Raw genomic sequence first — 21882 nt, 5'->3', positions numbered from 1 at the left:
TTTCAGTCAATTTTTAGGTTTCAAAGGTATTTTGGTAATTTTTAAGTTTTGAGGGTGTTTCAATAAGTTTTTGAGTTTCAAGGATATTTCTGTCATTTTTTAGGTTTAGGGGTTATTTCGGTCAGTTTTTAGGTTTCAGAAGTATTTTGGTAATTTTTAAGTTTTAGGGGTATTTCAGTCATTTTTTAAGTTTTGGGGGTATTTTTGTCATTTTTTTGGTTTAGGGGGGTATTTTGGTAATTTTATGTTTCGGGAGGTATTTTAGTCAAATTTTAAGTTTCGGAGGTATTTCGGTCATTTTTTAGGGGGTATTTTGGTAATTTTTGAGTTTCGAGGGGTATTTTAGACATTTTTTAGATTTCGTGGGTATTTAGTCATTTTTTAGGTTTCGAGGGTATTTTGGTCATTTTCTAGGTTTATGGGGTATTTTGATCATTTTAAGTGGTTTTTGAGCATATTTGGTGATTTTGGGGGTATTTTGGTTATTTGAGAGATTTCATGGGTATTTTGCTAATTTTAGAGATTTTGATTATTTTAGTGGTTTTTGAGCATAATTGGTGATTTTAGATATATCAGGGGCATTTTGGCCATTTTAGAGGTTTCATGGGTATTTTGCTCATTTTAGAGATTTTGAGGATATTTTGGTCTTTTTAGTGGTTTTTGAACATATTTGGTGATTTTATAAAAATCGGGTTTGGGTAAGGTATGAATATTCATGGGTAAATAAATTGGATAACAATTGGGAATGAAAATTAATAAAGGGACATGGTTTTCTTCCAAACAAGTTTGTAGCAACTGCTGCAAACAGGGATGTGTGTCAATTACACAAGAAGACACCAAAGCAATCACTTAAGCAAGCACATAAACCCATTTTAATTTAAGTGGATTGCTGTTAACCCTACCCATCATGGATTTTGTATATCCTGTACCCTCACAAAGAGGTGGGCCACACAGTGTGTGGGTCCCGTCTCCTTGTGAGGTACCAGGCATGGCCATCCCTACCCGAGACTAAAGCACGGTCCTTTCCTTTCAGCCATCAACTACCTTCTTCCTCCTGAAACACCACAACAGCAATCATTCTGCATTTCTACCCCCAAAACAGAACCAAAATCACCTAGAAAAATCCTTCATCTTTTCCATTTACACCAGCACAGACAGCCCAAAACCTCACCACCTGTAAACTTTCAAAAACGAAGCCCAAGAACCCCAAAAGGAAAACCAGAAATCCCAGCAGCTATACAGCCATTAAAACCCAAAAACAGAGCCCCAGAACCCAGAAAAATTCCTCCTTTTACCCATTAAGCGAAGAAAACTAGCAAAGGTCACTCCTTTTTCCACTTAACTAAAATCCCAACAAGCAACTATCACCAAGGAACAGCAACTACACTGAGTCCAGAAACATCGCTCACAACGAATCAGAGACATAGAAAAGGAAAAACATGAAGTAGCATCAACAAGGAAGGTGAAGGAGAAAATCAAACTCCACCAGATGAATTTAAGAAATGGGGCAACCCAAATGAAGATGGAGAAACAAAGAGCAAACAGATTCAAAGCAGAACATACGCAAAGAAAAATAAAGTATAACATCAAAAAAGGTAATAACTGTTCTTTATCATTGATAAAGTGTTTGCTAAGTTCTGCCTACATTCCTATGCTACATACATTGTGCTATTCGTTATATGTTCACCAACACACAGCTTGACTCTGGCATAAAGAGTCTGTACACATAATTTTTGTTCATCCAAGCATGTACTACTAAACACAAATTCCACACACAAACACTACACAACAAACACATACAGATTCACACCCACACCTAAACCCGTTTTGAAATAACCCCAAAACCCAAATCAAAACACACATCAACACACATATCAAAACCCCAAAATCCTAATCAGAAAATCCCTCTCAAACCAAATCTAAATCCCAACCCACATAGAATCCGAAACAAAGAGATCAGAAAATAAAAGAGAAATAGATAAGACAAAGCGAGAGAGAGAGAGAGAGAGAGAGAGAGACGCGGCCACCAGTTGTGGTGGCGCCTTTGAGCTGTGCTGTCGTGAATGGTGGTGGTGCTCATCTGGTTCAGTCCTAGGCTGACCTCGCGAGATGAGAGAGTGGGTTTTGGAAGGGAGAAACCCGAGGGTGAGTGCCATTTCGCTGTGGCTCGTGGTGGCTGTTGGTGGCGCCATGGAGGTGTGGCTGTGGAGATTTAGCTGGTGAACGGTGGCAGGGCTTAAGGGTTTCGGCCATATGGGTTTAGGTCTGTGCGAAGAGAAAGAGAGAGTGCGAGAAAGCTCGAGTTCTGGCCATGGAGGTCTGAATGTGAGAGAACTGCACTCGGTCTGTTTTGAGCACAGATTTGATCCACAATTAAGCCTAAACAAGCCCACACCTTCACAACCCACATTCATTTGAAACAAGCCCAACCCGTGTATGTAGATTAAGCCCAATCCGAAGATCTATCTACATGGTGCCATTAAAATAATGCTAACACAGGTGTAGATTATTTGCAGGTAATAATATCTCGGTGTAAACTAATCTACAAGCTTTTATTATTAAGCACAAAATAAAATAGTTGTTTGTTTTGTTTTTCCACTCAATAATGAAGCAAGATAATATTGAAACTGCAATTGAAAATAACAAATTAAATTTGAGAAAAATTAGTGAAGAAAAACACTATGGATTCAAAAATCCACCTAATATTTTATCATATAAACTTGGATTATTTTTAACTCAATTAGGGTAGAAAGCCAACTCTCCAAATCGGAAGAGAAGATAAAACAATAAAGCACTCAAGTAAGGTGAAGCATAGATTGAATATGAGTGATTGAGCAAATAATTCAATTGGCATGCTACAAGTGAGATTAAGCATTCAATATATTCTCAAATCATAATAAATTAAGGAGTTCAAGTATTCGATATACATAAAAATCATATTAAATCTTAAGTACTACACATGCAATGATTCAAAATGGTAAAATTAATCTTAAAAATCAATCATCAATCTATAAAAAGGACATAGATAATCCCCAATAATACATGATAAAAATATTAGGCTTCACTTCTAAACCTTCAATGGGACATCTATGCAAAAGGTTATGACAAAAATATCAAGACAGTGCAACATATTTCTATAGCATGATTATTTTGACCTTTGGAATCTTGTGGTTACATGATTAGTTGATTAGTTTTAATTTCCTACAAAAAAAAAAAATTAATAAGTATATTTAAAATAAAATAGATGTGATATATTGCCTACCAAAACTAAGATAATAGTGTAATTTCAAATAATTATCACTACCAGTCCACACTCACATTCCTAGCCCAACCCTAAGCCCATGATAAAATTCTCCAAGCCCCAACTCCTCCTTCACACTTTTTTATTTTTATTTTTATGAGATCCTTCTTCGTACTTTATTTCAAGCCAAGACCACGCTTAAATAAAATAAAACAAAGTCCCTCCAGCCCAAAAATTCATTCCTAACTCAGACTCATCCATTTTTAAACACTCAAGCCCAAAGGCCCCAAACTAAACATCTAGCCCCCACACTTTCAAAAAATTACACATAGAAGAGTGGGAGGCTGGGAGCAGCCTCACAAGACAGAGAAGATAGCTTCCCAAAAAATTACACATAGCTTCCTGAAATTACATTAGACCTGTAAATTTCCCAAAATTACACTTCAACCCCAAACTTTCACAAAATGAAGATTTTGATCCAAAACTTTGCTGAATTACATTTTCATCCCCAAAGCCTTTTCTAGATTACATATTCATACCCAAAACTTTTTCAAATTGCATTTTCAACCGCAAATCTTGTCCAAGTTGCATTTTGACGCCAACACTTTAAAATTACAAAAATTGCAAAAAGGCCCTTTAGGTCATAATAATGCCACTGCAGTCCCAAATTTTGCCAAAAAAAAAAAAAAATTTCCTTAAAAAAATAATGAAATTTTCAAATAACATTGTTTTCACATCTTCTAGAAATTAAATCATTTGTGTCCCTCATTATTTCTTCATGTCTTTTGCATGAGATAAACTACTTTGGGAGAAGGAATTGCAAGATTACACTTGGTATACTATGCTATGCAATGAGGTAAGCCTCATTAAATTTACCGTGCAGTTTACCTTTCTAGTCAATGCCATGCAATCACATGCTTAGCTATACTCTATTGATCTTGTTTTCTAAAATAAATTACTCACATGTCACCTTCTGGTAGATTTACATGGCATGCCTTCAATGTCATACTATGATAGTTCTATTCATATCAGGCATTCACATCTCATCCTAAGATAGATTCACAAGTAATACATTCACATGTCATTTTATTATAAACCTATATATCATACATTCAAATCTTCATTGTCACGTGCTTGTTTAGATTAGACATGCTCACACAAGCAATAAAAATTTTCCAAAACCAAATGCCAAATTCTTAATTTATTATTTAAATAGTGAAATTTAGGGTTAAATTCAAGATGATGTAATATCCTTTAGGATAGGCATTGCGGGGTGCTTAATACCTTTCTCACTCGTAACCGAGCTTTTGGATCCATGTCTTTTGGTTTGAGACATTCCATTATTTTATATTTTTGCTTAGGAGCCCTTATGGTTTTCTTAGTTAATTTAGGAAATAAAATCAATTAGGCTTAGGTGAGTAATCATACCTTAGAATTCCCATGATTGGTAGCAACTCCTAAAAGTGAACATAGGTAAAGAAGTTCACACCTCACCCCTAGTGTTGTACACATATCACGCACTTATTATTACATAACATGTGTCGCGAAGTAAAAACCTCAAAAGGTGGGGTAATGTTGAGTGCGATGTAAAAATCCGAGTAAAACAATTATGCTTCCTAATTATAATCTAAAAATTAAATTATGGGAAAAATCTATTGAGATCTCAAAATCTAGATTTGAGTCTAGATTTGGGGGCTAAGTTGCTAGTTATAAATGTGTTGGGTGTTCTAGCTACTTCATTTTGCCATTTTGAAACCTGAAACCGAGAAAGCACGAAAACTGAGAAAACCTTGATTCCACTCTAAACATCGATCTAGACTCGGTACCAACTCAAAACATATCCACTTAATCTAATTTGATCAAATCTAGTGGTCATGGAACTAAATTTGAAGTTTGACTAAGGTTTGATTGAGTTTCACAAACTTTGATTGCTCCGTTCTCTTAATCAAACTGTTCATTGAGCTTAAACTTCACTAATACCAATATTTCACCCCACTCTTCCAATACAACAATAGGATTTCAAACTTGACACCATCCTAAAATTGCAAAGTCATGGACCCACACCCTTGTACCCATCCTCAGTAAAACTTTAGCCACTATGCTCTCTCAATTGGACCGTCAAATTTCCATAATTTTTTTCCCCACAAGAACATCTCCCAACCACCTTCAAATCATGCGGTTGGTTTCCTAATTAGACACAACGATCAAAAAATCACAAATCTGAGCCAAAATTAGGATTTGATTTTCAGAATTCACACCCTATTAAAGAGTTTGAAGGGTTTGATTTTTACCCACAAGAACATCTCCCAAACATGGCTATATATTTAAAAAATTTAACTATTGGATAACATCTTTTTATGTTCTTAACATGCATGTTAAATGTTGTTCAAATTAGATGTTAATTACTATTTGATCCATAAATGTATTTTTATGCATAATTTAAAAGTACAAAAACTTGAAATTTAAACATTTGATTAATGATATAGCTATCAATCTTTGATCTTTTTGAAAATTTTCAGGCATGGAAGATATAATAAGAAAATGCAATTTGACGATAGATTTTTCAAAATTCACATCTAATAAAAAGATATTAGGGAAGTTTGAAGGGTTTATCTCCAAACTAATTTGGAGAGAAACTTTGTTATTTATTTTATTATCTAGGTATATATTAGTGTTATTATATTTACAAATTTTATTATTATTATTATTATTAAATAGATATTTGGGTTTGAGATTGATATATTAGTTGAAATATAGACTATTAATTTTAAAATTCTTAAGAAATTATATGGGTTTGACCAAAAATATATAAAGAAATATATGTATATAACTAATAAAATAAAATAGTAGTAACCTTGAAACAGTACATCAAAATAAGCTGTTTGTTCCAATGGATAGACTGGAATAGACACCGAAACCGTATTGACAACATTGGTATAAAAAAATTATGATGGATGGAAGAAAACTAAACACTAGAGAATTCTACTCCATGCAGGGCCTCCTGTCGGTGTCCCATCCTAAATTGTAGTGTTGATGAGTCCAATACGACCCACTTTCTGAGTTTTTTATTTGACTTCAATTTTCAGCGTTTTTAAGATAGGCAATTCAGCATTCTTAGCACATTTAGACTCTACTTTTGGTAGTGTTCTTTATGGTTTAAACCTTTTGTTTTTGAGAAACAAACACACATAAAAGAGAGGGAACACAAAAGCATACCACAAATAATGGTTCGAGATTCTAATTAGTAAAATAAAATAAATGCATTGTCCAACTATAGAAAAATACAATTATTTTGAATTTAATAAATTAAAAGTTAACATTATCTATATAGAATTAGAGATGAGTTCAAGTTACACCTGATGTAAGTTAATAAGAATTATACCTTTTTCTGACCATTGATTTTTATTAGATCTTATGGTAAATAACACACTAATTACCATGTTATCAACTTTCTAAAAATAAGTGATGTCAAAGCATTAAAAGTCATTAATGCCTTTATATATATATATATATATATATATATATTTTAAGTCATTAAGCTCCACTTTCTCTCCCCATTGTCTTCTTCTTCTCTTCTCTTCTCTCTCTCATCTGCCTAGGCCTCTTTGCTCACCTACTCCTCCGCTAACCCACTCAACTCACCGGAGCTACACGTTAAATTTAGCTAGTTAAATTCAGAAGTATAATTTAGTTTTAGATATAAGTCTAACACCGATCTGTTAAATTTTTTTACTGGTTAGAGTCCTCTGTCACTTAACAATGAAATAGGGGTGTTCTAGTAGTCTGAATGAAAATTTGATAAAAAATCAGAGAATTGAAGCTCAGTAAGAATTGGGTCAAAGTTAATTGTTATGATGATTTTAGAGTAGCATTGTTTTAAAAATAAGAGCCACACATGGGACATGGCACAACAGACTCATTATTTAGGATATATGAAAGGCCATGGTGATCAAAGAAAATAGTGTGAAAGATATAAAAGGACAAATTTATCTATCAAAATACTCCTCCACGAAAAATGCATTTTCTATGGTTTTAATTGTAGCAGTCAGTAAATAAAGTGCGAGAGTATGAGTAATTTTGGAAAGTTAAAATGAGGAAAATCATAGCCATGCCTAAATCAAAGAAGTCTTTGATCTCTTTAAACGAATCTTAGAGAAAATGAATAAAAGTTTCTTTTAAGGCCACTGCGATTGGGTCTGCCTCCTCAAGCTCCTTCTCATTCATGCCACAATATCGCAACTAGCTCCGTATTCACCATCGAAGAGGGTGGCATCGAATTTGCAGTTTTTTTTTTTTTCCATCTTCCTCTCAACGTTTAGATGATTGTAAATGTAATAAATAGGGAGAGAGAGAGAGAAAAAAAAAAACTACTATTAATTATGCAAGATGAGGTGGATATAATAGATTTCTGATCTAATAGAAATCAATGGTCATAAAAATGTGTAAGTTTTGTGGAGTTACACTAAGTGTAACTTGAACCTATCTCATAGAATTATTAGTATTTGCATTTCTAACATAATTAAAATTAACAACAAATTGGATTAAATATATATTTATATTTATACAAAATAGAAATTCTACTCTAGTCTAATTTAAGTATATATGTGTGTAAAGTTCTCTTCTGGAGACTTAAACCCTAACCCTTGCAGCTCCTCCACACCCACAAGTGCTTATACTTGTAGAGTAACCATTGCGCCAATGGTGTGCAGTGGTAATTAAATATTTTAATTAATCTTTTACAGAACAATTAAAATCAATCTACAATAATCTTATGCATTCATGTATAAGTTAACACTATGGATCAACGAATCCAATTTAAGTATTAATAAAATGAAGATCTCAACATTTTTTGGAACGCATGAAAAGACAAGTTTTCATAAAATTGTACTTTTGACACTCAAGATCTGAAATTTATGATCAAGGTCATTATTGGAGTTTTCACACATAAAATGACCATTTGGCCCTTAATGCTAAAAAATAAAAATGATAAAAATAAAGGGTTGCAAAATGGGTGTCTACACTCTTAGAATATTGAATAATTTCTCTTTATGAACTATAGTTAATTAATGCAATAAAACATTTAACATTATTATTACATAAGTAGATAAAGCTGAATGCATTAAGAGAAAAATCGGATTAATTTTCTTCTTCATTTGATACGTCATTGTTTTGGAGCCACGATCGTAATGGAACTTTGCATGGAGGCAAGTAAGGAGGGGGTTCACGGATGCTTGTCTCAGCAGTGTCTCCATTCTTTATAATAAAAACAGCTGACATACCCCAGGTCATATGTCTATCTAAATGACAATGCCAAAACCATACACCTGCCAAATATGTGATTGATGTTAACATCCATGATACATAATATAGATTATAGACCAACCAAAACAACATGCTTATAGATCAATGGGCTAGCTCACAAAAACATAGCACCTTTTTCCACAAGTTTGATCCCACCTTCCTTAATTTTATTATTATTATTAATTTTTTTTTAATAAAAAAAATTATCCATATTTATTTTTATTATTTGCAATTACAAGATCTTGTGCCAATGAATGTGCTGTCTCTAAGGCATGCAATTTGTTTTATAATAATAGTAACTAAACATATAAAATAGTGATATATATAACTTGCCTGGATTGTTTGCAATAAATCTGATGGCAAGCCATCCATTCTTAGGGACAGCGATGGTATTCACTTCGACTGGATCAACCAAATTAAAATCTTTTGGGTCAGTTTCATTTTTATAATTTCCAAAACCTGTTCCAACCACGTAAAAGCTATACCCATGCAAATGGATTGGATGAGTCCCAGCGCCTTCCCTCAAATTGGTACCTTGAAAAACAACCTCAACTACGTCATTATAATTCAACACCTTCACCTTGGTCCCAAGGTCTGTTATTGCAATATCATCTGGAAGATCGTCAGCTGTGAAGTTAAAATAATAGAGGGGTTCGTCTGGGAAATCTGTAGTGTAAACCCCACTAATATTTCTGCATATATGAAAGGTTTTAATTTAATCAAATATCAAAATGTATTGTCATAATATATGGTAGCAGGATACTCATGTTACATTTTGATGAAATATTTATATTTATTTTATTCTTCACAAAACCAAAGCAATGAATATTAAAAATAAATTATGGGGGAGACAAACCTGTAGTAAGCAAGCAGTATATTAGTAGCAATTGGACTACTCCAACTTATGTTATTCGCGCTTGTAGTCAGTATATCAGTACCATTACCTTTTGATGTACATGTGCTATTTCGGCAAGCAATGTCACTTATAGAAAGTGTAATATACATTTTGGTGGTTACGTTTAGGGGAACATTTACTGGATGTTCTTTGCTTGCTAAGCTCCTAAAATTCTTTGAGAATTCTATGGCAGCCTTTAAGTCTTTGTAAATGGGAAGTGTACTTGGAAAGGAAGGAGATGATGGGACAGTATAGTTTCCCTTGTATTCGATGATTGCAGTGGTATTGACATGGTCAAAATCTGTAACCTTTACATTTTGGCTCCAAAATTGTCGAGCAGCCATATAATATTGGCCAAGACTTTGATTTGCTGTGAGTAGGATATCCATGGTTTGTCCTGGGCTTATCATTATGTAACTAGTAGTTATAGGTTTGATATAATGTGCATCCATTCCAACAATTGTGAGATTGTGTTGAGCAACTGCAAAGAACATATCTGCAGCGACAATTGCGTTGACTAGACGAAGAAGATAGGTCTTGCCTTGATCAACCTTTAGATGGTATGTTGTTTCTACAAGATTAAGATTATGACTCAATTTATGATTCCAATATGCGATATATTTATAGATATATCGATAGTGCTAAATATACTACAAATTTAAAATGATCAAGAAACTAATATAACAATGAATATGATCAGCGGATTTCTTAATCCTAATAAATGAATGTGTAATCACTCTTTTGTGATTGGTGAGACATTAACTTGTAATGATTATGTAGTAGAGTGATGTTAGGGATGGTACAAAGACTAATGATAGGAAAACTATAAATTTTAGAAAATGCTACAAATACTACAAACTTTACTATATAACATTACAAATTAATGTGATAATGAATGTAGAAATAAAATAAATGAATTGTAAAAGTAATGTAGTAAAAATTGTAGTATTCCTAGTATCACTCATATGTTAAGAAATGAGAGTTCAAATTACTTTTTGCATTTGGTGGCAAATCAATTTGTAAGGCTATGTTGTAAAATTTATGGAAAATGCTAAAAGTATTGCAAATTTTACTACATAAAGCTTACACACGAATGTAACAATGAATATGATTGGTGGGTTTCAACTGCCTAAGAAATGAATGTTTGAATTAATTTTTTCTAATTGGTGACACATCAATCTATTAACTTTATGTAGTAAAATTTGTAATATTCTGAGCATTACTCTGTTAAAAACTTTAGAAGATCTTGATTTAGGGTATTACTAAAATGTAAAATGTAAAATCTGCTATCAAACCTTTGGAGCATGGACACAAGTCTCCTGGTTCACCGTTTATGGTGAAAGCAACAGAGTGTGGCAAGTCACTTCCATAATATAGGCTATCATCCACTAAGGCCTTTAAGTTTCCACTATACCATGAACCTGCATCCTTAGCCAAACAAAACTGAATTAGAAATACAATAGCGTAATATTATTCACTGACATATACTAGCTGTTAACCTGTGCAAATGCACGGGATGAGGCCGAAAATGATTTTTCACTATCAAATTAATTATAATTTAGTAAATATGCAGTTAATACTCAATAAAAGTTGTCTATGTTTAATTATCACTTCATTACTATAGATGCCGTACATCAAACATGAAACTTAACATTTAGAAATAATTAAGTACTTTTTTTCCAACAAATTTTGGAATTTGTATTATTAACAAACTTTCTTTCGTTACATACAAAACTATTGGGCCGTCTCTCAAAAAAAAAAAAAAAACTATTGGGCCGCACATAAAGTGCATTTTTTTTTGTTCCCCATATTTTTTTGTGCTTAAGTTTTCTTTTTTCCCATCTATAGGACCCCACCATATTATCGTGAGGATTATGAAACATGATATGTGTTTCAAATAAATAGTCTCTACTCCTTTTCTATAGAAGGCCCTCACATTTGGTTGGGCGTAACTATTAAAATGTTTCATAAAACCGTTCACAAGGCTTGAAACCTCTTTCAACCTTTTCGAACAGTCACCAGAAATTTTTTGCAGAAAATTCAGTTTTCAAGTTTCGATCAGTTGAGAGGTCCTTTCGATTGATCGAATGCTCTTTTCGATCAATCGAACATGAATTGAATAGTGATCGAACTAGGCATAAGCTCCAGGATTTTTTCTTTACCATTTCGATCGATCGAAAATGCTTAATTCAGAATTTTCAATTAGAAAATTCCAGAACCTGAATTTTCACTTTATGAAACAATATTCTCTAAACTCAAACAATATTATTACAACCTATCCTTATATATACCTATATATACAACAGCTACTAGCTTCCCTAGCCCACTTGATAGCATGCACAAGCTGGGATAATAATGCAAATGGTTCAAGAGAAACTGACTCATACACTCCAAATCACACTTTGTCAATTTTGCCAATGGGTGACATAAGCTTAGGCCATGCAAAAAGAAATAAAAAAAAAAAGAAAAAAAGAAAATATATGGATTGAGCCTACAAGGAAGTTGGGCTCGCCCGAAACAGGCTTGTAGAAAATTTGTCATGAAAATGACCATCAACAATAGGTAGCATTAGTCATATTTATTTTTTCAATACTCAGTAACTCCCATGCATTGAGTTGATGTTGTGGGTGATACTAAATGATGTTGAATGTTTATTCAATGCAGAATAGATGTGGAATCCTTTTTTTTTTTTTTTTTTTTTTTTTTTTTAATTTTTAATTTTTTACATCTAGTGGGATTGAGATATTTAAAAAATATTAGCATACCAAGAACAATGATATCTTCATCATCTGGTTTGGGAAATGGATAAGTTGTTCCAATAGCAGGCAAGATGACAATGGCACCATGAACATAGGCTCGTGTCCAATCGCTATGTGCATGCCACCAGAGAGTTCCCTCCTCAGTAGAAAATATGACTTCATAGGTGAAGTTTGATCCTGGTTCAATAGGACACTGCGTGATGTATTCTGGGCCATCTGACCAAGGATTTCTTGGTTGCTTTACACCATGCCTATAAGAACCATAAAATTATCCAAGGATGTGAATCTTGTTGAGGAATACTTATGTAACAAATGGAGTGATGAAAATGTGTTCGCTAGATTTATTTCATCTTTATTTTTTGAATATGAATTCATAGAACTCGTGTCAATTAAGTTTTTTGAGATATATATTAGATTTATTGATGTTTGGTTTAGAGTCATCTTGTAACTTTTCTTAACATTTTGAGAGCTATGATATATTCATTGGTGTTTGGTTTGGAGTTAGCATTACTAAGCATCTTATGGGATTAATTAATGAGGATGTAAATAATTTTAAAATATATATATTTATATATATATATATATATTTTTTTTTGAGAAAGTTTCAACTTAGGGAGTCCGTTTCTGATGATAGTTCTTTATCATCAGACCAAGATACTAGTCGATTTTTAGTGTAGGTGGTGGATTGAACCCTAAATCTCTTTATCAACCATTAGATATTTTACTAGTTGAGTTAACCGAATCCAGATTATCCCAAAACCTCACATTTTGTGGAATATAGAATGCTACCAAAATATGTGTATCAATATTCCCAAGTTTAGAAAAAATTTATTTCTTACGAATGATTATCCTAATTTAGTTAAGGAACCTACCCTTAAATTAGATACCAAAATGAGTAAGAAACTATTCAAATTGTTTAGTAGTATGTTGAAAAGTATTAAACTTACCTCCCTTGCATAACTCAATCAAACCACATACCTAATCAATCTACACTTAGACCAACAAAGCACTAGAATGTAAATGATTTTATGTTATGTCAGTACAAAGTGTTAATGCATTGGACTTGTAATTAATAATAGTTCATGCTATGCCTTTGTTTTGTTTTGTTTTTCTGTTTGTTTTTTAATTTTTTTTTATATATTTTTATATATTTTTATATTTTATATTTTATATATTTTTTTAATTTTTTATGGTATACAAAACTAATCAATACACATTTATAAATATAATCAATACATGGTTTTTATTTTTCAGCTCTCATTTTTAATTTCTTTTAGATAAAGTTATTAGTGTTTTTTAATAAAATTAAAATGTGTAAAATATTTTAATATTATAAAAAAATGAGCATCATTACATTCCTAGGTCTACATTTTTGTTTTTTTTGTTTTTAATTGAATAATACAATAGGTTGTCACTCAGTCAAAACGCTCGACTTAAATTTACGTATTTTCTAGCATTATATTTATAGAAATATGAACACCAAAGAGTGCATTAAATTTCTCAAACTAAATACCACGTTAAAATATGCATCTCGGGTCACTCAGTGCCTCAATCCCAAAAGGTTGTAACCATTGTAAAAAATGGAAGATAATGTCATTACATGTGCGTTTGACAAACACTATATATATATATCATGACATGGTTTTCTCATGGATCATCAGTTCTCTTTCCAAAGACATAGCTGGTAGTGAGATCCATTCAGATTGAGCTCATGATGTTTGGATGGATTTGAAGGTACGGTATATTCAAAGAAATGGTCCAAGATTTCTTGAATTGAAGAAAGTTTTAGCTTGTCACACTCAAGGTTCACTTATTGTTGGAGAGTATTTCACCAAGCTGAAGTGTTTGTGGGAAGAATTGGTCAGTTATAGAATTTTGTCAGCTTGTTCATGTGGTGCTATGTTGAAGGTGCATGATATATTTCAGGAAGAGTATGTTCTTGAATTCCTCATGGGTTTGAATGAGAGATATTCCAATCTTGAGCGAAATTCTTTTGCTTGAACCTATGTCATCAATTATCAAGGTTTTCTTACTAGTTTAGCAAGAGAAAAGGCAGAAATCTGTAGGCTTAAGAACAATTATGTGGTTGAATCTGCTGTGTTAGCTACCAGAACTGAAAGCTCTTTTGTTCATTGTTCTAATTCCAATAATAAAGATCGACCAATCTGTTCTCATTGTGGTTTGAAGGGTCACACTATTGACTAGTGCTATAGGGTTCATGGATTTCCTCCTTGATATAGGAATGGAGGAAGGGAAGGTCAAATGCATCAAGCTGCAGTTTTTATGGTTCCTAGGCCAACACTTGCATCTGAAGCTCCTAAGCTCACCCTTTCACAGGCACAATCATAGTATCAAGAGCTAAATAACATGTAGCTATTTTAAGTTCTCAATTTACCGAAATGGGTACTGCAAGCACAAACCCTCAAGAATCACAATCAATGGTTAAATTTCCAGGACCACAAGCTGCTTATGTGATGACACAGACTTCAGGTTCATACTCACAGCCTTCAACTTTTGCAGCCTTTGAGGACATGGCAGGTAAATTTCTTAAATCCTTTCTTGAACATTCAGTCTTCTCAGCTAATTTCACTGCTTCTTCCTTAATATCTTTCTAAGACTGGATTCTAGATATAGGAGCCACATAGCACATGGTTCAATCCAAATGGTCACAAGGCAGTTGTTACACATGTAGGAACAATGAAGTTAACATCCACTCTCACCTTGCATAATGTTCTTTTTGTACTAACTTTCTCTTTCAACTTGATTTTGTAAGACAGTTAACCAAAAAATCATTCTTGCTGTTTAATTTTCTTGGATACCCTTTTCTTTATTCAGGGCCTACAACAATGACAGACGATTGGATTAGGTAGAGCAAAGGGGAATCCATACCTTTTGGACACTACTCTTACTACATAACCTTAATTTTCTTTTCCATCCATTGTTTCCAATGTTTCTTGTATGAATAATTTTTCAGCAGCTATGCTTGCAAGTTTTAGTTCCCTACTTTTGTAAAAAATAAAAGCCAAAGTGTACATCTATGGCATGCCAGGTTGGGGTGTCCCTCCATGTCTAGGCAATTGCTCTTTTCTCATTGTAATCCTCAAATTGTTGTTAATAATAATGAGCAATTTACTTAGACAATCTGTACTTTGGCAAAGCATAAAAGGATACCCTTTCGAAGTGCTAACCACATGTCTCAGCATCCTTTTGATCATGTTCATTGTGACACATGGGCCCTTTTTCAATTCCTACATTAGAAGGCTTTAGATATTTCCTAACCTTGGTGGATGACTACATGGCTTTATCTATGAGTTTAAAGTTTGAATCTTCTATACATATTCCAACTTTCTTTTCTATGATTGACACTCAATTTCATGCCAAGATAAATTGACTCAAATCAGACAATGCTCCTGATCTCAAATTACTGGAGTTTTTCAAAAATAAGGGTCATAAATTTTCATTGTTGCTACACCTCAACAAAACTCAGTTGTTGAAAGAAAACATCAACATATTTTAGAAATGGTTAGAGCATTAAAATTTCAATCTATTATACCTATTCATTTCTGGGGTGAATATGTGTTAATTGTTGTGTACTTAATAAGGGTCATAAACATCTTAGAGAAACTCCTTGAGTAGTTAATATAACATATAGAGACATACTTAATCCAAAACGACTGAGCCCAATGGTATGAGCTTAACTATGTTATATTCACCACTCGTTCTTCTCATCATTATTCAATGTGAGACTTCACTCACACCCAGCAACATTCTCACTTGTAGCCAAATTTGTTAATGTGAAGACTCTCTTAGCTGTAGCTACAATTCAAGATTGGCATATTATTAGACTTGATATTAACAATGCATTTCTTCATGGGGATTTCATGAAGAATCGTATATGCATTTGCCTCTGGATTATGTACTTGATGTTGCTAGCAAGTGGTAGGTTAAAGTTTGCAGATTAAACAAATCTTTGTATGGATTGAAGCAGGTTTAGCAGAGAATGGTTTGATAAATTGACCAATGCTATTCTTGAACAAGTTTTGAGCAACCCAAAATCAGATTACTCACTATTTACAGGAGTGATAGAAGGCACAGTTCTCATTGTTCTTGTATATGTAGATGACATATTGGTTAGTATCAACGAGCTTGAAGATGCTAATAGTTTTAAGACATATTTGCATGATCAATTAAAGCTTCTAGGATTTGGGACCTTTGAAATTCTTTCTAGGCCTTGAGATAGCTGAGTGTACTAGATGCATGCACCTATGTCAGAGGAAGTATACTTGGAATTGTTGGAAGAAGCTGGGATCTTGGCCTCTAAACTAGCTAAATTTCCTATGGATCAGAATTGCAGACTGTCAAAATACAGTGGTGAATTATTACAAGATGTTTCAAAGTATAGAAGGTTGGTTGGGAAGCCTCTATTCTTGGCCCTCACTAGACCAGACATCACCATCAATTGAGTCAGTTTATGGATAAACCCAGAATGCCTCATTTTCAAGATGCACTGAAAGTACTGCAATATCTCAAAGGTACACTGGGTAAAGGTTTATTCTTTGGGGCTAATTCTCAGCTGCATTTGAAGGCATACACAAATTCAGATTGGGCTTCTTGTCCAAATATTAGAAAATATGACCTAGGTTATTGTGTGTTCTTGGGAGACTTATTAATCTCTTGGAGAACTAATAATTAGTCAACAATTTCCAGGTCTTCAGTCAAAGCTGAGTATAGAGCAATGACTGTTACCACTTGTGAAATTATGTGGCTGCTGACATTACTCAAAGACTTAACTATAAGTCATCCTAGAGTTGTCTCACTTTACTATGATAGTCAAGCAGCTTTGCATATAGCTGCGAACCCTGTGTTTTATGAGAGAACAAAACAAATAGAAATAGATTGGCATCTTGTGAGAGAAAAGATACAAGCCAAGCTAATCAAAACATTTCATGTTCCTACCAAACATCAGCTAGCTTACTTATTCACCATGCCTCAGTTCATATCAGTTTACTTCCTTACTTAACAAGATAGGCACTTGCTAAAGTCATCATTTGTCTAAGCTACAAGTAGTTTTTCTTTTATAGGGTAAACGACGTGTTGTATGCATATAGGCTTAAGCTTATAAGGTGGAATTTAGTTTGTTATCCACATGTATAGGTTGTTAGCTGTTAGTTTTCTTTCCCACATCTCTGATTCTGTATATAAATAACAGAGCTATGTATTTTGTACTAAGCTAATCATAATTACAATTAGTTACACTTTTCTCTTTCTTTCTACTTTTTCTTCCCTCCAAACACACTGATTCTTGATATAAAGCAACCAACAAAACTCATTCAAAAGCAATTTGAATACACATGCATATTTATGAAGAAAGTGAATAAGCTTACCAGTGAATGGTCACCCCATAATGACCGTGATTGTGAACATTGACATACACTGTGTTCCCTTTGTGAACCCGTATTACTGGCCCTGGAATACTGCCATTTACAACAAACATTCTCGATGTGTTACACAGCTTTGTGAAATTTTTCTCTGTAAGCTGCATAATAAGAAGCATATATATTGATAAATTAATCTAAGGACAAAAAAACCATGCTACTATTCTCCAATCCAGGTGACAAACTCATCTATTCAAAAATTCAAATCTACGATACTAGAAAGGAAAATGTTAAAAGTATGATAAATTTTTGGGAAAATTTCAATTTAAACCCTATAGTTTTGAGATAGTCCAAATTAAGATATATATAGTTTCAAAAGTACAAAATTAAACTCTAAACTTTTGCAAGGTAATAAATTAAACCCCGTAGTCAAAATTAGGTAACTACGTTAGAAGCAACAAAACACCTGATTTTTTCATGTGTACTCATATATTGCAATCCCGGATGAAAAACATGGCATCCCATATGAATATCGACATTGATGATGCCGAAACGATCACCAATAGATCACGCTGCACTCGCACGCTCAAAGTAGACCTGTACAACAAAATAATAATAGAAGACCTTACAGAGAGCACCGATGTGGTGCCGGTCAAATACCCTCTGAAGGTTAAGTTAGAATTATTCTCACACTTTAGAGTGCTAGAGAGGGTAAGAGTTGTGAGAATAATTCTAACTTAACCTTCGGAGGGTATTTGGCCGGCACTATACCGGTGCTCTCTGTAAGGTCTTCTATTATTATTTTGTTGTGCAGGTCTACTTTGAGCGTGCGAGTGCTGCGTGATCTATTGGTGATCGTTTCGGCATCATCAGACATGCTTCAAAAACTCAGTTCCTATTAACTTCTAATCTAAAACTTGGAATTCTAAACTACGTTGTCAGTGTGGAGTCGGGAAGCCGAAATATGAGTGTTCATGGACAATGGAAGCTATCTGAAAAACGCTCAATGTCAGCCTTGCAAGTTATGTTATAATCAACAAGAACCTCTCTTCAGACCTTCTACATCCCCTTCATCCCAATCAGTTTTGTGCAATTTAACAACCTGTCAATCTCTTCAATTTGCTACTGAGATTTAGGAGTATGTTGGAGCAACCAACTAACTTGAAACTTGTAACATGTCAATATATTCAATTTGCTTTCCGGCCTCTGTGTGTGTGTGTGTTAATGGTGTTTCCAAATTTTGACTTCAGAGTTTAATTTGTTAGCTTTCAAATATTCAAGGTTTAATTTGATACGTTTTTAACTATAAGATTTAACTCAAACTATTCCTAAACTATAGAGTTTAAATTGAAATTTTCCCTATATTTTATAATAAATTACAAACTGATATGACAGTGCATATAATTGGTGGATTTCAACAACACATAAGTAAAAGCCATTTATTTTTCTTAGTAGTGTTGAATCAATTTGTAAAGTTTATATAATATCCCTAGAATCAGTGGCGGAGGCAGGATATTTTCCTAGTGGGGGGCCAAGTTAGTTATGCCTACATTGTGTTAATGGGTTAAGCCTACGTTAGTTCAGCCTACATTAGCTCAAAATGCAAAATACTCAAGTTAATTTGGCCCAAATTGTGACCAAAAATAAAATACTTAATTTCATAAACTAACTTTAAGTAATTAAACTTGTGCCTACATTTTTTTTCACTGTACTAAATTATTTGTGCTTAGGTTCGAACTAACCTTTTTACATTTTAGAGCTTTTCTAAGGAGTTACATCTAATGTTTCAGCATTTAGGATAAAAGGTTGATTAGTAGGTTCTGAGTTTTGAAGATTTATATAATAATTTTTGTCAAAAAAAAAAAAAAAAGTGTGAACAATTAAGTGCAAATTACTATTTAAATGCAATTAGATCAAATCAAACAATTAAACAATTATTTGTCCTCCTACTATTATCAGATAATAAATAGATAATCTAGTATTCTAATATAAACCACACTATTATTATTATTATTATTATTAATGTACTGTGTAAAGAGCGTTAAATCAACAGAACAAAACTAATATATCTTCTTATTAAAAAAATAAAAATAAAGGAGGAGAAAAGTATTATATCTGTAATGCTGTACAGCTCTACAGCTCTTCATTACTAAGTCTTGAAGTTTACTAGTCGGCTTCTCAAAAAAAAAAAAAAAAAAAAAAAACAAAAAGTTTACTAGTCGGTCAAAGAGAATTGCTTCACAGCAGTGTTGAGCAAACAGATGAGAGAGGCAAAAGAGAAATAGGTGTACTAGTGGTGCCGACGAGGAATGGCGTTACAGACTCCCAGCAAGAACACTGGCGGCATGGTTAATTGGCCATGGCAAGCGGCGCAATTGGGACAGTACACAGTAATCAAATTTGTTTGATTTCCTTTTTTTTATTTTTTTTTATTATTATTTTTTTTTGAGTTTATATACGTTGCAAATTTTGAATTTATTAAAGGTGAATGAGAGGTTTTGGAGGAACATGGGCTTATTATTGGGCCAGATGGTGGATTTTGTTTGTTTGTTTATTTTTGCCAAATTTAATTTTTTGAGTTTTTTCCTTTTTGCCAAATTAATTTTTTGGGTTAAATTTTTACTGGATTAGCTTAATAATTTGGGTAGCCTATTCTAAATTTTGAGAGAGCAAAATTTCAGGGCTCATAAATACATTTTTATGTAATTTTTAGATTTATTATCAAATGTAAAAAAAGATTAATGGAAAAATTCAAAAGTTAGAGGGACATGGCCCCCCTTGGCCCCAGCTTCGCCTCTGCCTAGAATCAAACACATTTACTACTATATATAGACATTATTGCACCGGTGATTTTCAAGTTTTTTTTTGGCTGAATAAAGAGACCGGTGATTTTGAAGTAAAAAAAAAAAATGTCAAGACTATAATATAGTAAGAGCACTTACAACAAACTCATAGAAATGGACCTTGCCTTCGACCATGCAAAGACACTGCGCAACGAGAAACACAAAGCCAATAAGGTGTATCAACGATTCTTTGTTCTTGAAACTCATATCTCACTCTCTTCAATGTGATATTCACGCTGTGCTTTGAGAGCTAGCTATCCACGTATGAAGCCTGACTTTATTTCAAATGTAGCAGTCCTTAGGAAAGGAACTTATATATATGAAGGGTGGTGTTTTAGCTACCAACACAACGCTAGCTACCAACACAACGCTAAAGACGTATGCGTAGACGTCTTTGGATATGTACTTTTCCCTTAAAATCTTGAACCGTCTTCGTATATTTATACACAGACTTCGGTCTATAAAGCTTCTAAAGCTTCTAAGTGGAATTTTTTTTCTAAATAACAATAAATATTAAAAAATTTAGTTAATTGTCACATTTCAAAACAATATTGAAAACTAGCATTTCGAGTGTCTAAAACTCGAGTTCCAAGATAAAAATCGAGTTTTTAAGTCTCGATTTGTATGTGGATTAGTTTAAAGTGGAAAAAAATTAAGCTGAAAACCGAGTTTTAAAGACTTGATTTCCAAAAATTGAATAAAAACGCCGCTATAGGTCTATAAAACGTCACTATAGGGCTTAAAAACGCCACTATAGGACTCCATATGTACTTAAGAAAAAAATTTTCCAGTAAAACGCCGCTATAGGGATTTAAAACGTCACTGAAAGGCTTAAAAACGTTACTATAGGTGAAATTTTTTTCACATGAAACTCGAGTCTTAAAGACTCGAGATCTATGGGGCCTTTTTGTAATATGGATCTCGAGTTTCTAAAACTCGAGTTGCTACTTTCCTTTATTGTTTCAAACGTTGCCTAACTAACTATATACAATTCTTTTGCATTGCTGTTTTGCACATTACCTCCTTCTAAGTGGCTGGTAAGGTGCAACTGGACTTTGAACCCAAACTTTGCCCCATTTTTACTTGGATTTTTGTATTGCTGGTTTGTTGAAGTGGCACTGGAAGGTAGATAGATGTGAGTTGAGAAGTCTTGTTAGTTGTTAGAAGAAACTGGTAGTTTAGACTTTAGATTCTTAGAATACTCACGGTTGGGAAAGGAAGACAACCACATTTTATATATCATGATATTATATTTGTACATTTATAATGTCTCGCGCAGAGAGAGTTATTATTTATTAGGGTGACAGTGACACACCGCGTGGAAAGAAGTCAAAGAACCGACAACCGCACTCGAACACTGAACAAGTCAGCCTTGTTATACGGGAGGGTAAGCTCTTTTTTAATTGTTATCTTAAATAAAAGACTTTAAATCAAGGAAAGTTTAGAAAGAAATCATTTAAACTATTTT

General features: G+C 33.3%; 1 protein-coding gene and 1 long non-coding RNA gene across 6 annotated transcripts; one reads left to right on the top strand and one right to left on the bottom strand.

Annotated features, from left to right (window-relative positions):
• Positions 1–859: 859 nt before the first annotated feature.
• On the top strand, positions 860–15849 carry LOC126713543 (uncharacterized). Of its 3 annotated transcripts, XR_007651371.1 has the most exons (4): positions 860–1595; positions 4036–4097; positions 13858–14734; positions 15032–15849. It is a non-coding gene; the product is annotated as an uncharacterized LOC126713543 (long non-coding RNA). The 3 variants fall into 3 exon arrangements; XR_007651370.1 differs by having other exon boundaries at positions 863–4097; positions 13931–14734; positions 15032–15848; XR_007651369.1 differs by having other exon boundaries at positions 863–4097; positions 15032–15848.
• On the bottom strand, positions 8103–20891 carry LOC126713541 (laccase-21-like). Of its 3 annotated transcripts, none has more exons than XM_050413298.1 (7): positions 20514–20891; positions 17581–17732; positions 12203–12447; positions 10733–10858; positions 9399–10008; positions 8876–9234; positions 8103–8565 (listed from the first exon to the last, which is right to left on the bottom strand). In XM_050413298.1, exons 1-7 carry the CDS (start codon positions 20619–20621, stop codon positions 8378–8380), a joined length of 1788 nt encoding a protein of 595 aa, XP_050269255.1. In that variant the 5' UTR covers positions 20622–20891; the 3' UTR covers positions 8103–8377. The 3 variants fall into 3 exon arrangements, with proteins under 3 accessions (XP_050269255.1, XP_050269256.1, XP_050269257.1); XM_050413299.1 differs by lacking the exon at positions 20514–20891 and adding an exon at positions 19863–19986; XM_050413300.1 differs by lacking the exon at positions 20514–20891 and having other exon boundaries at positions 10733–10865; positions 17581–17729.
• Positions 20892–21882: the final 991 nt, after the last annotated feature.

The sequence above is a fragment of the Quercus robur genome, chromosome 2 (assembly GCF_932294415.1).
Source record: "Quercus robur chromosome 2, dhQueRobu3.1, whole genome shotgun sequence".
In the NCBI taxonomy this organism is placed as follows: domain Eukaryota; kingdom Viridiplantae; phylum Streptophyta; class Magnoliopsida; order Fagales; family Fagaceae; genus Quercus; species Quercus robur.
The sequence above is the reverse complement of the archived record's forward strand: the minus strand, read 5'-3'. Positions and strand labels throughout refer to the sequence as shown.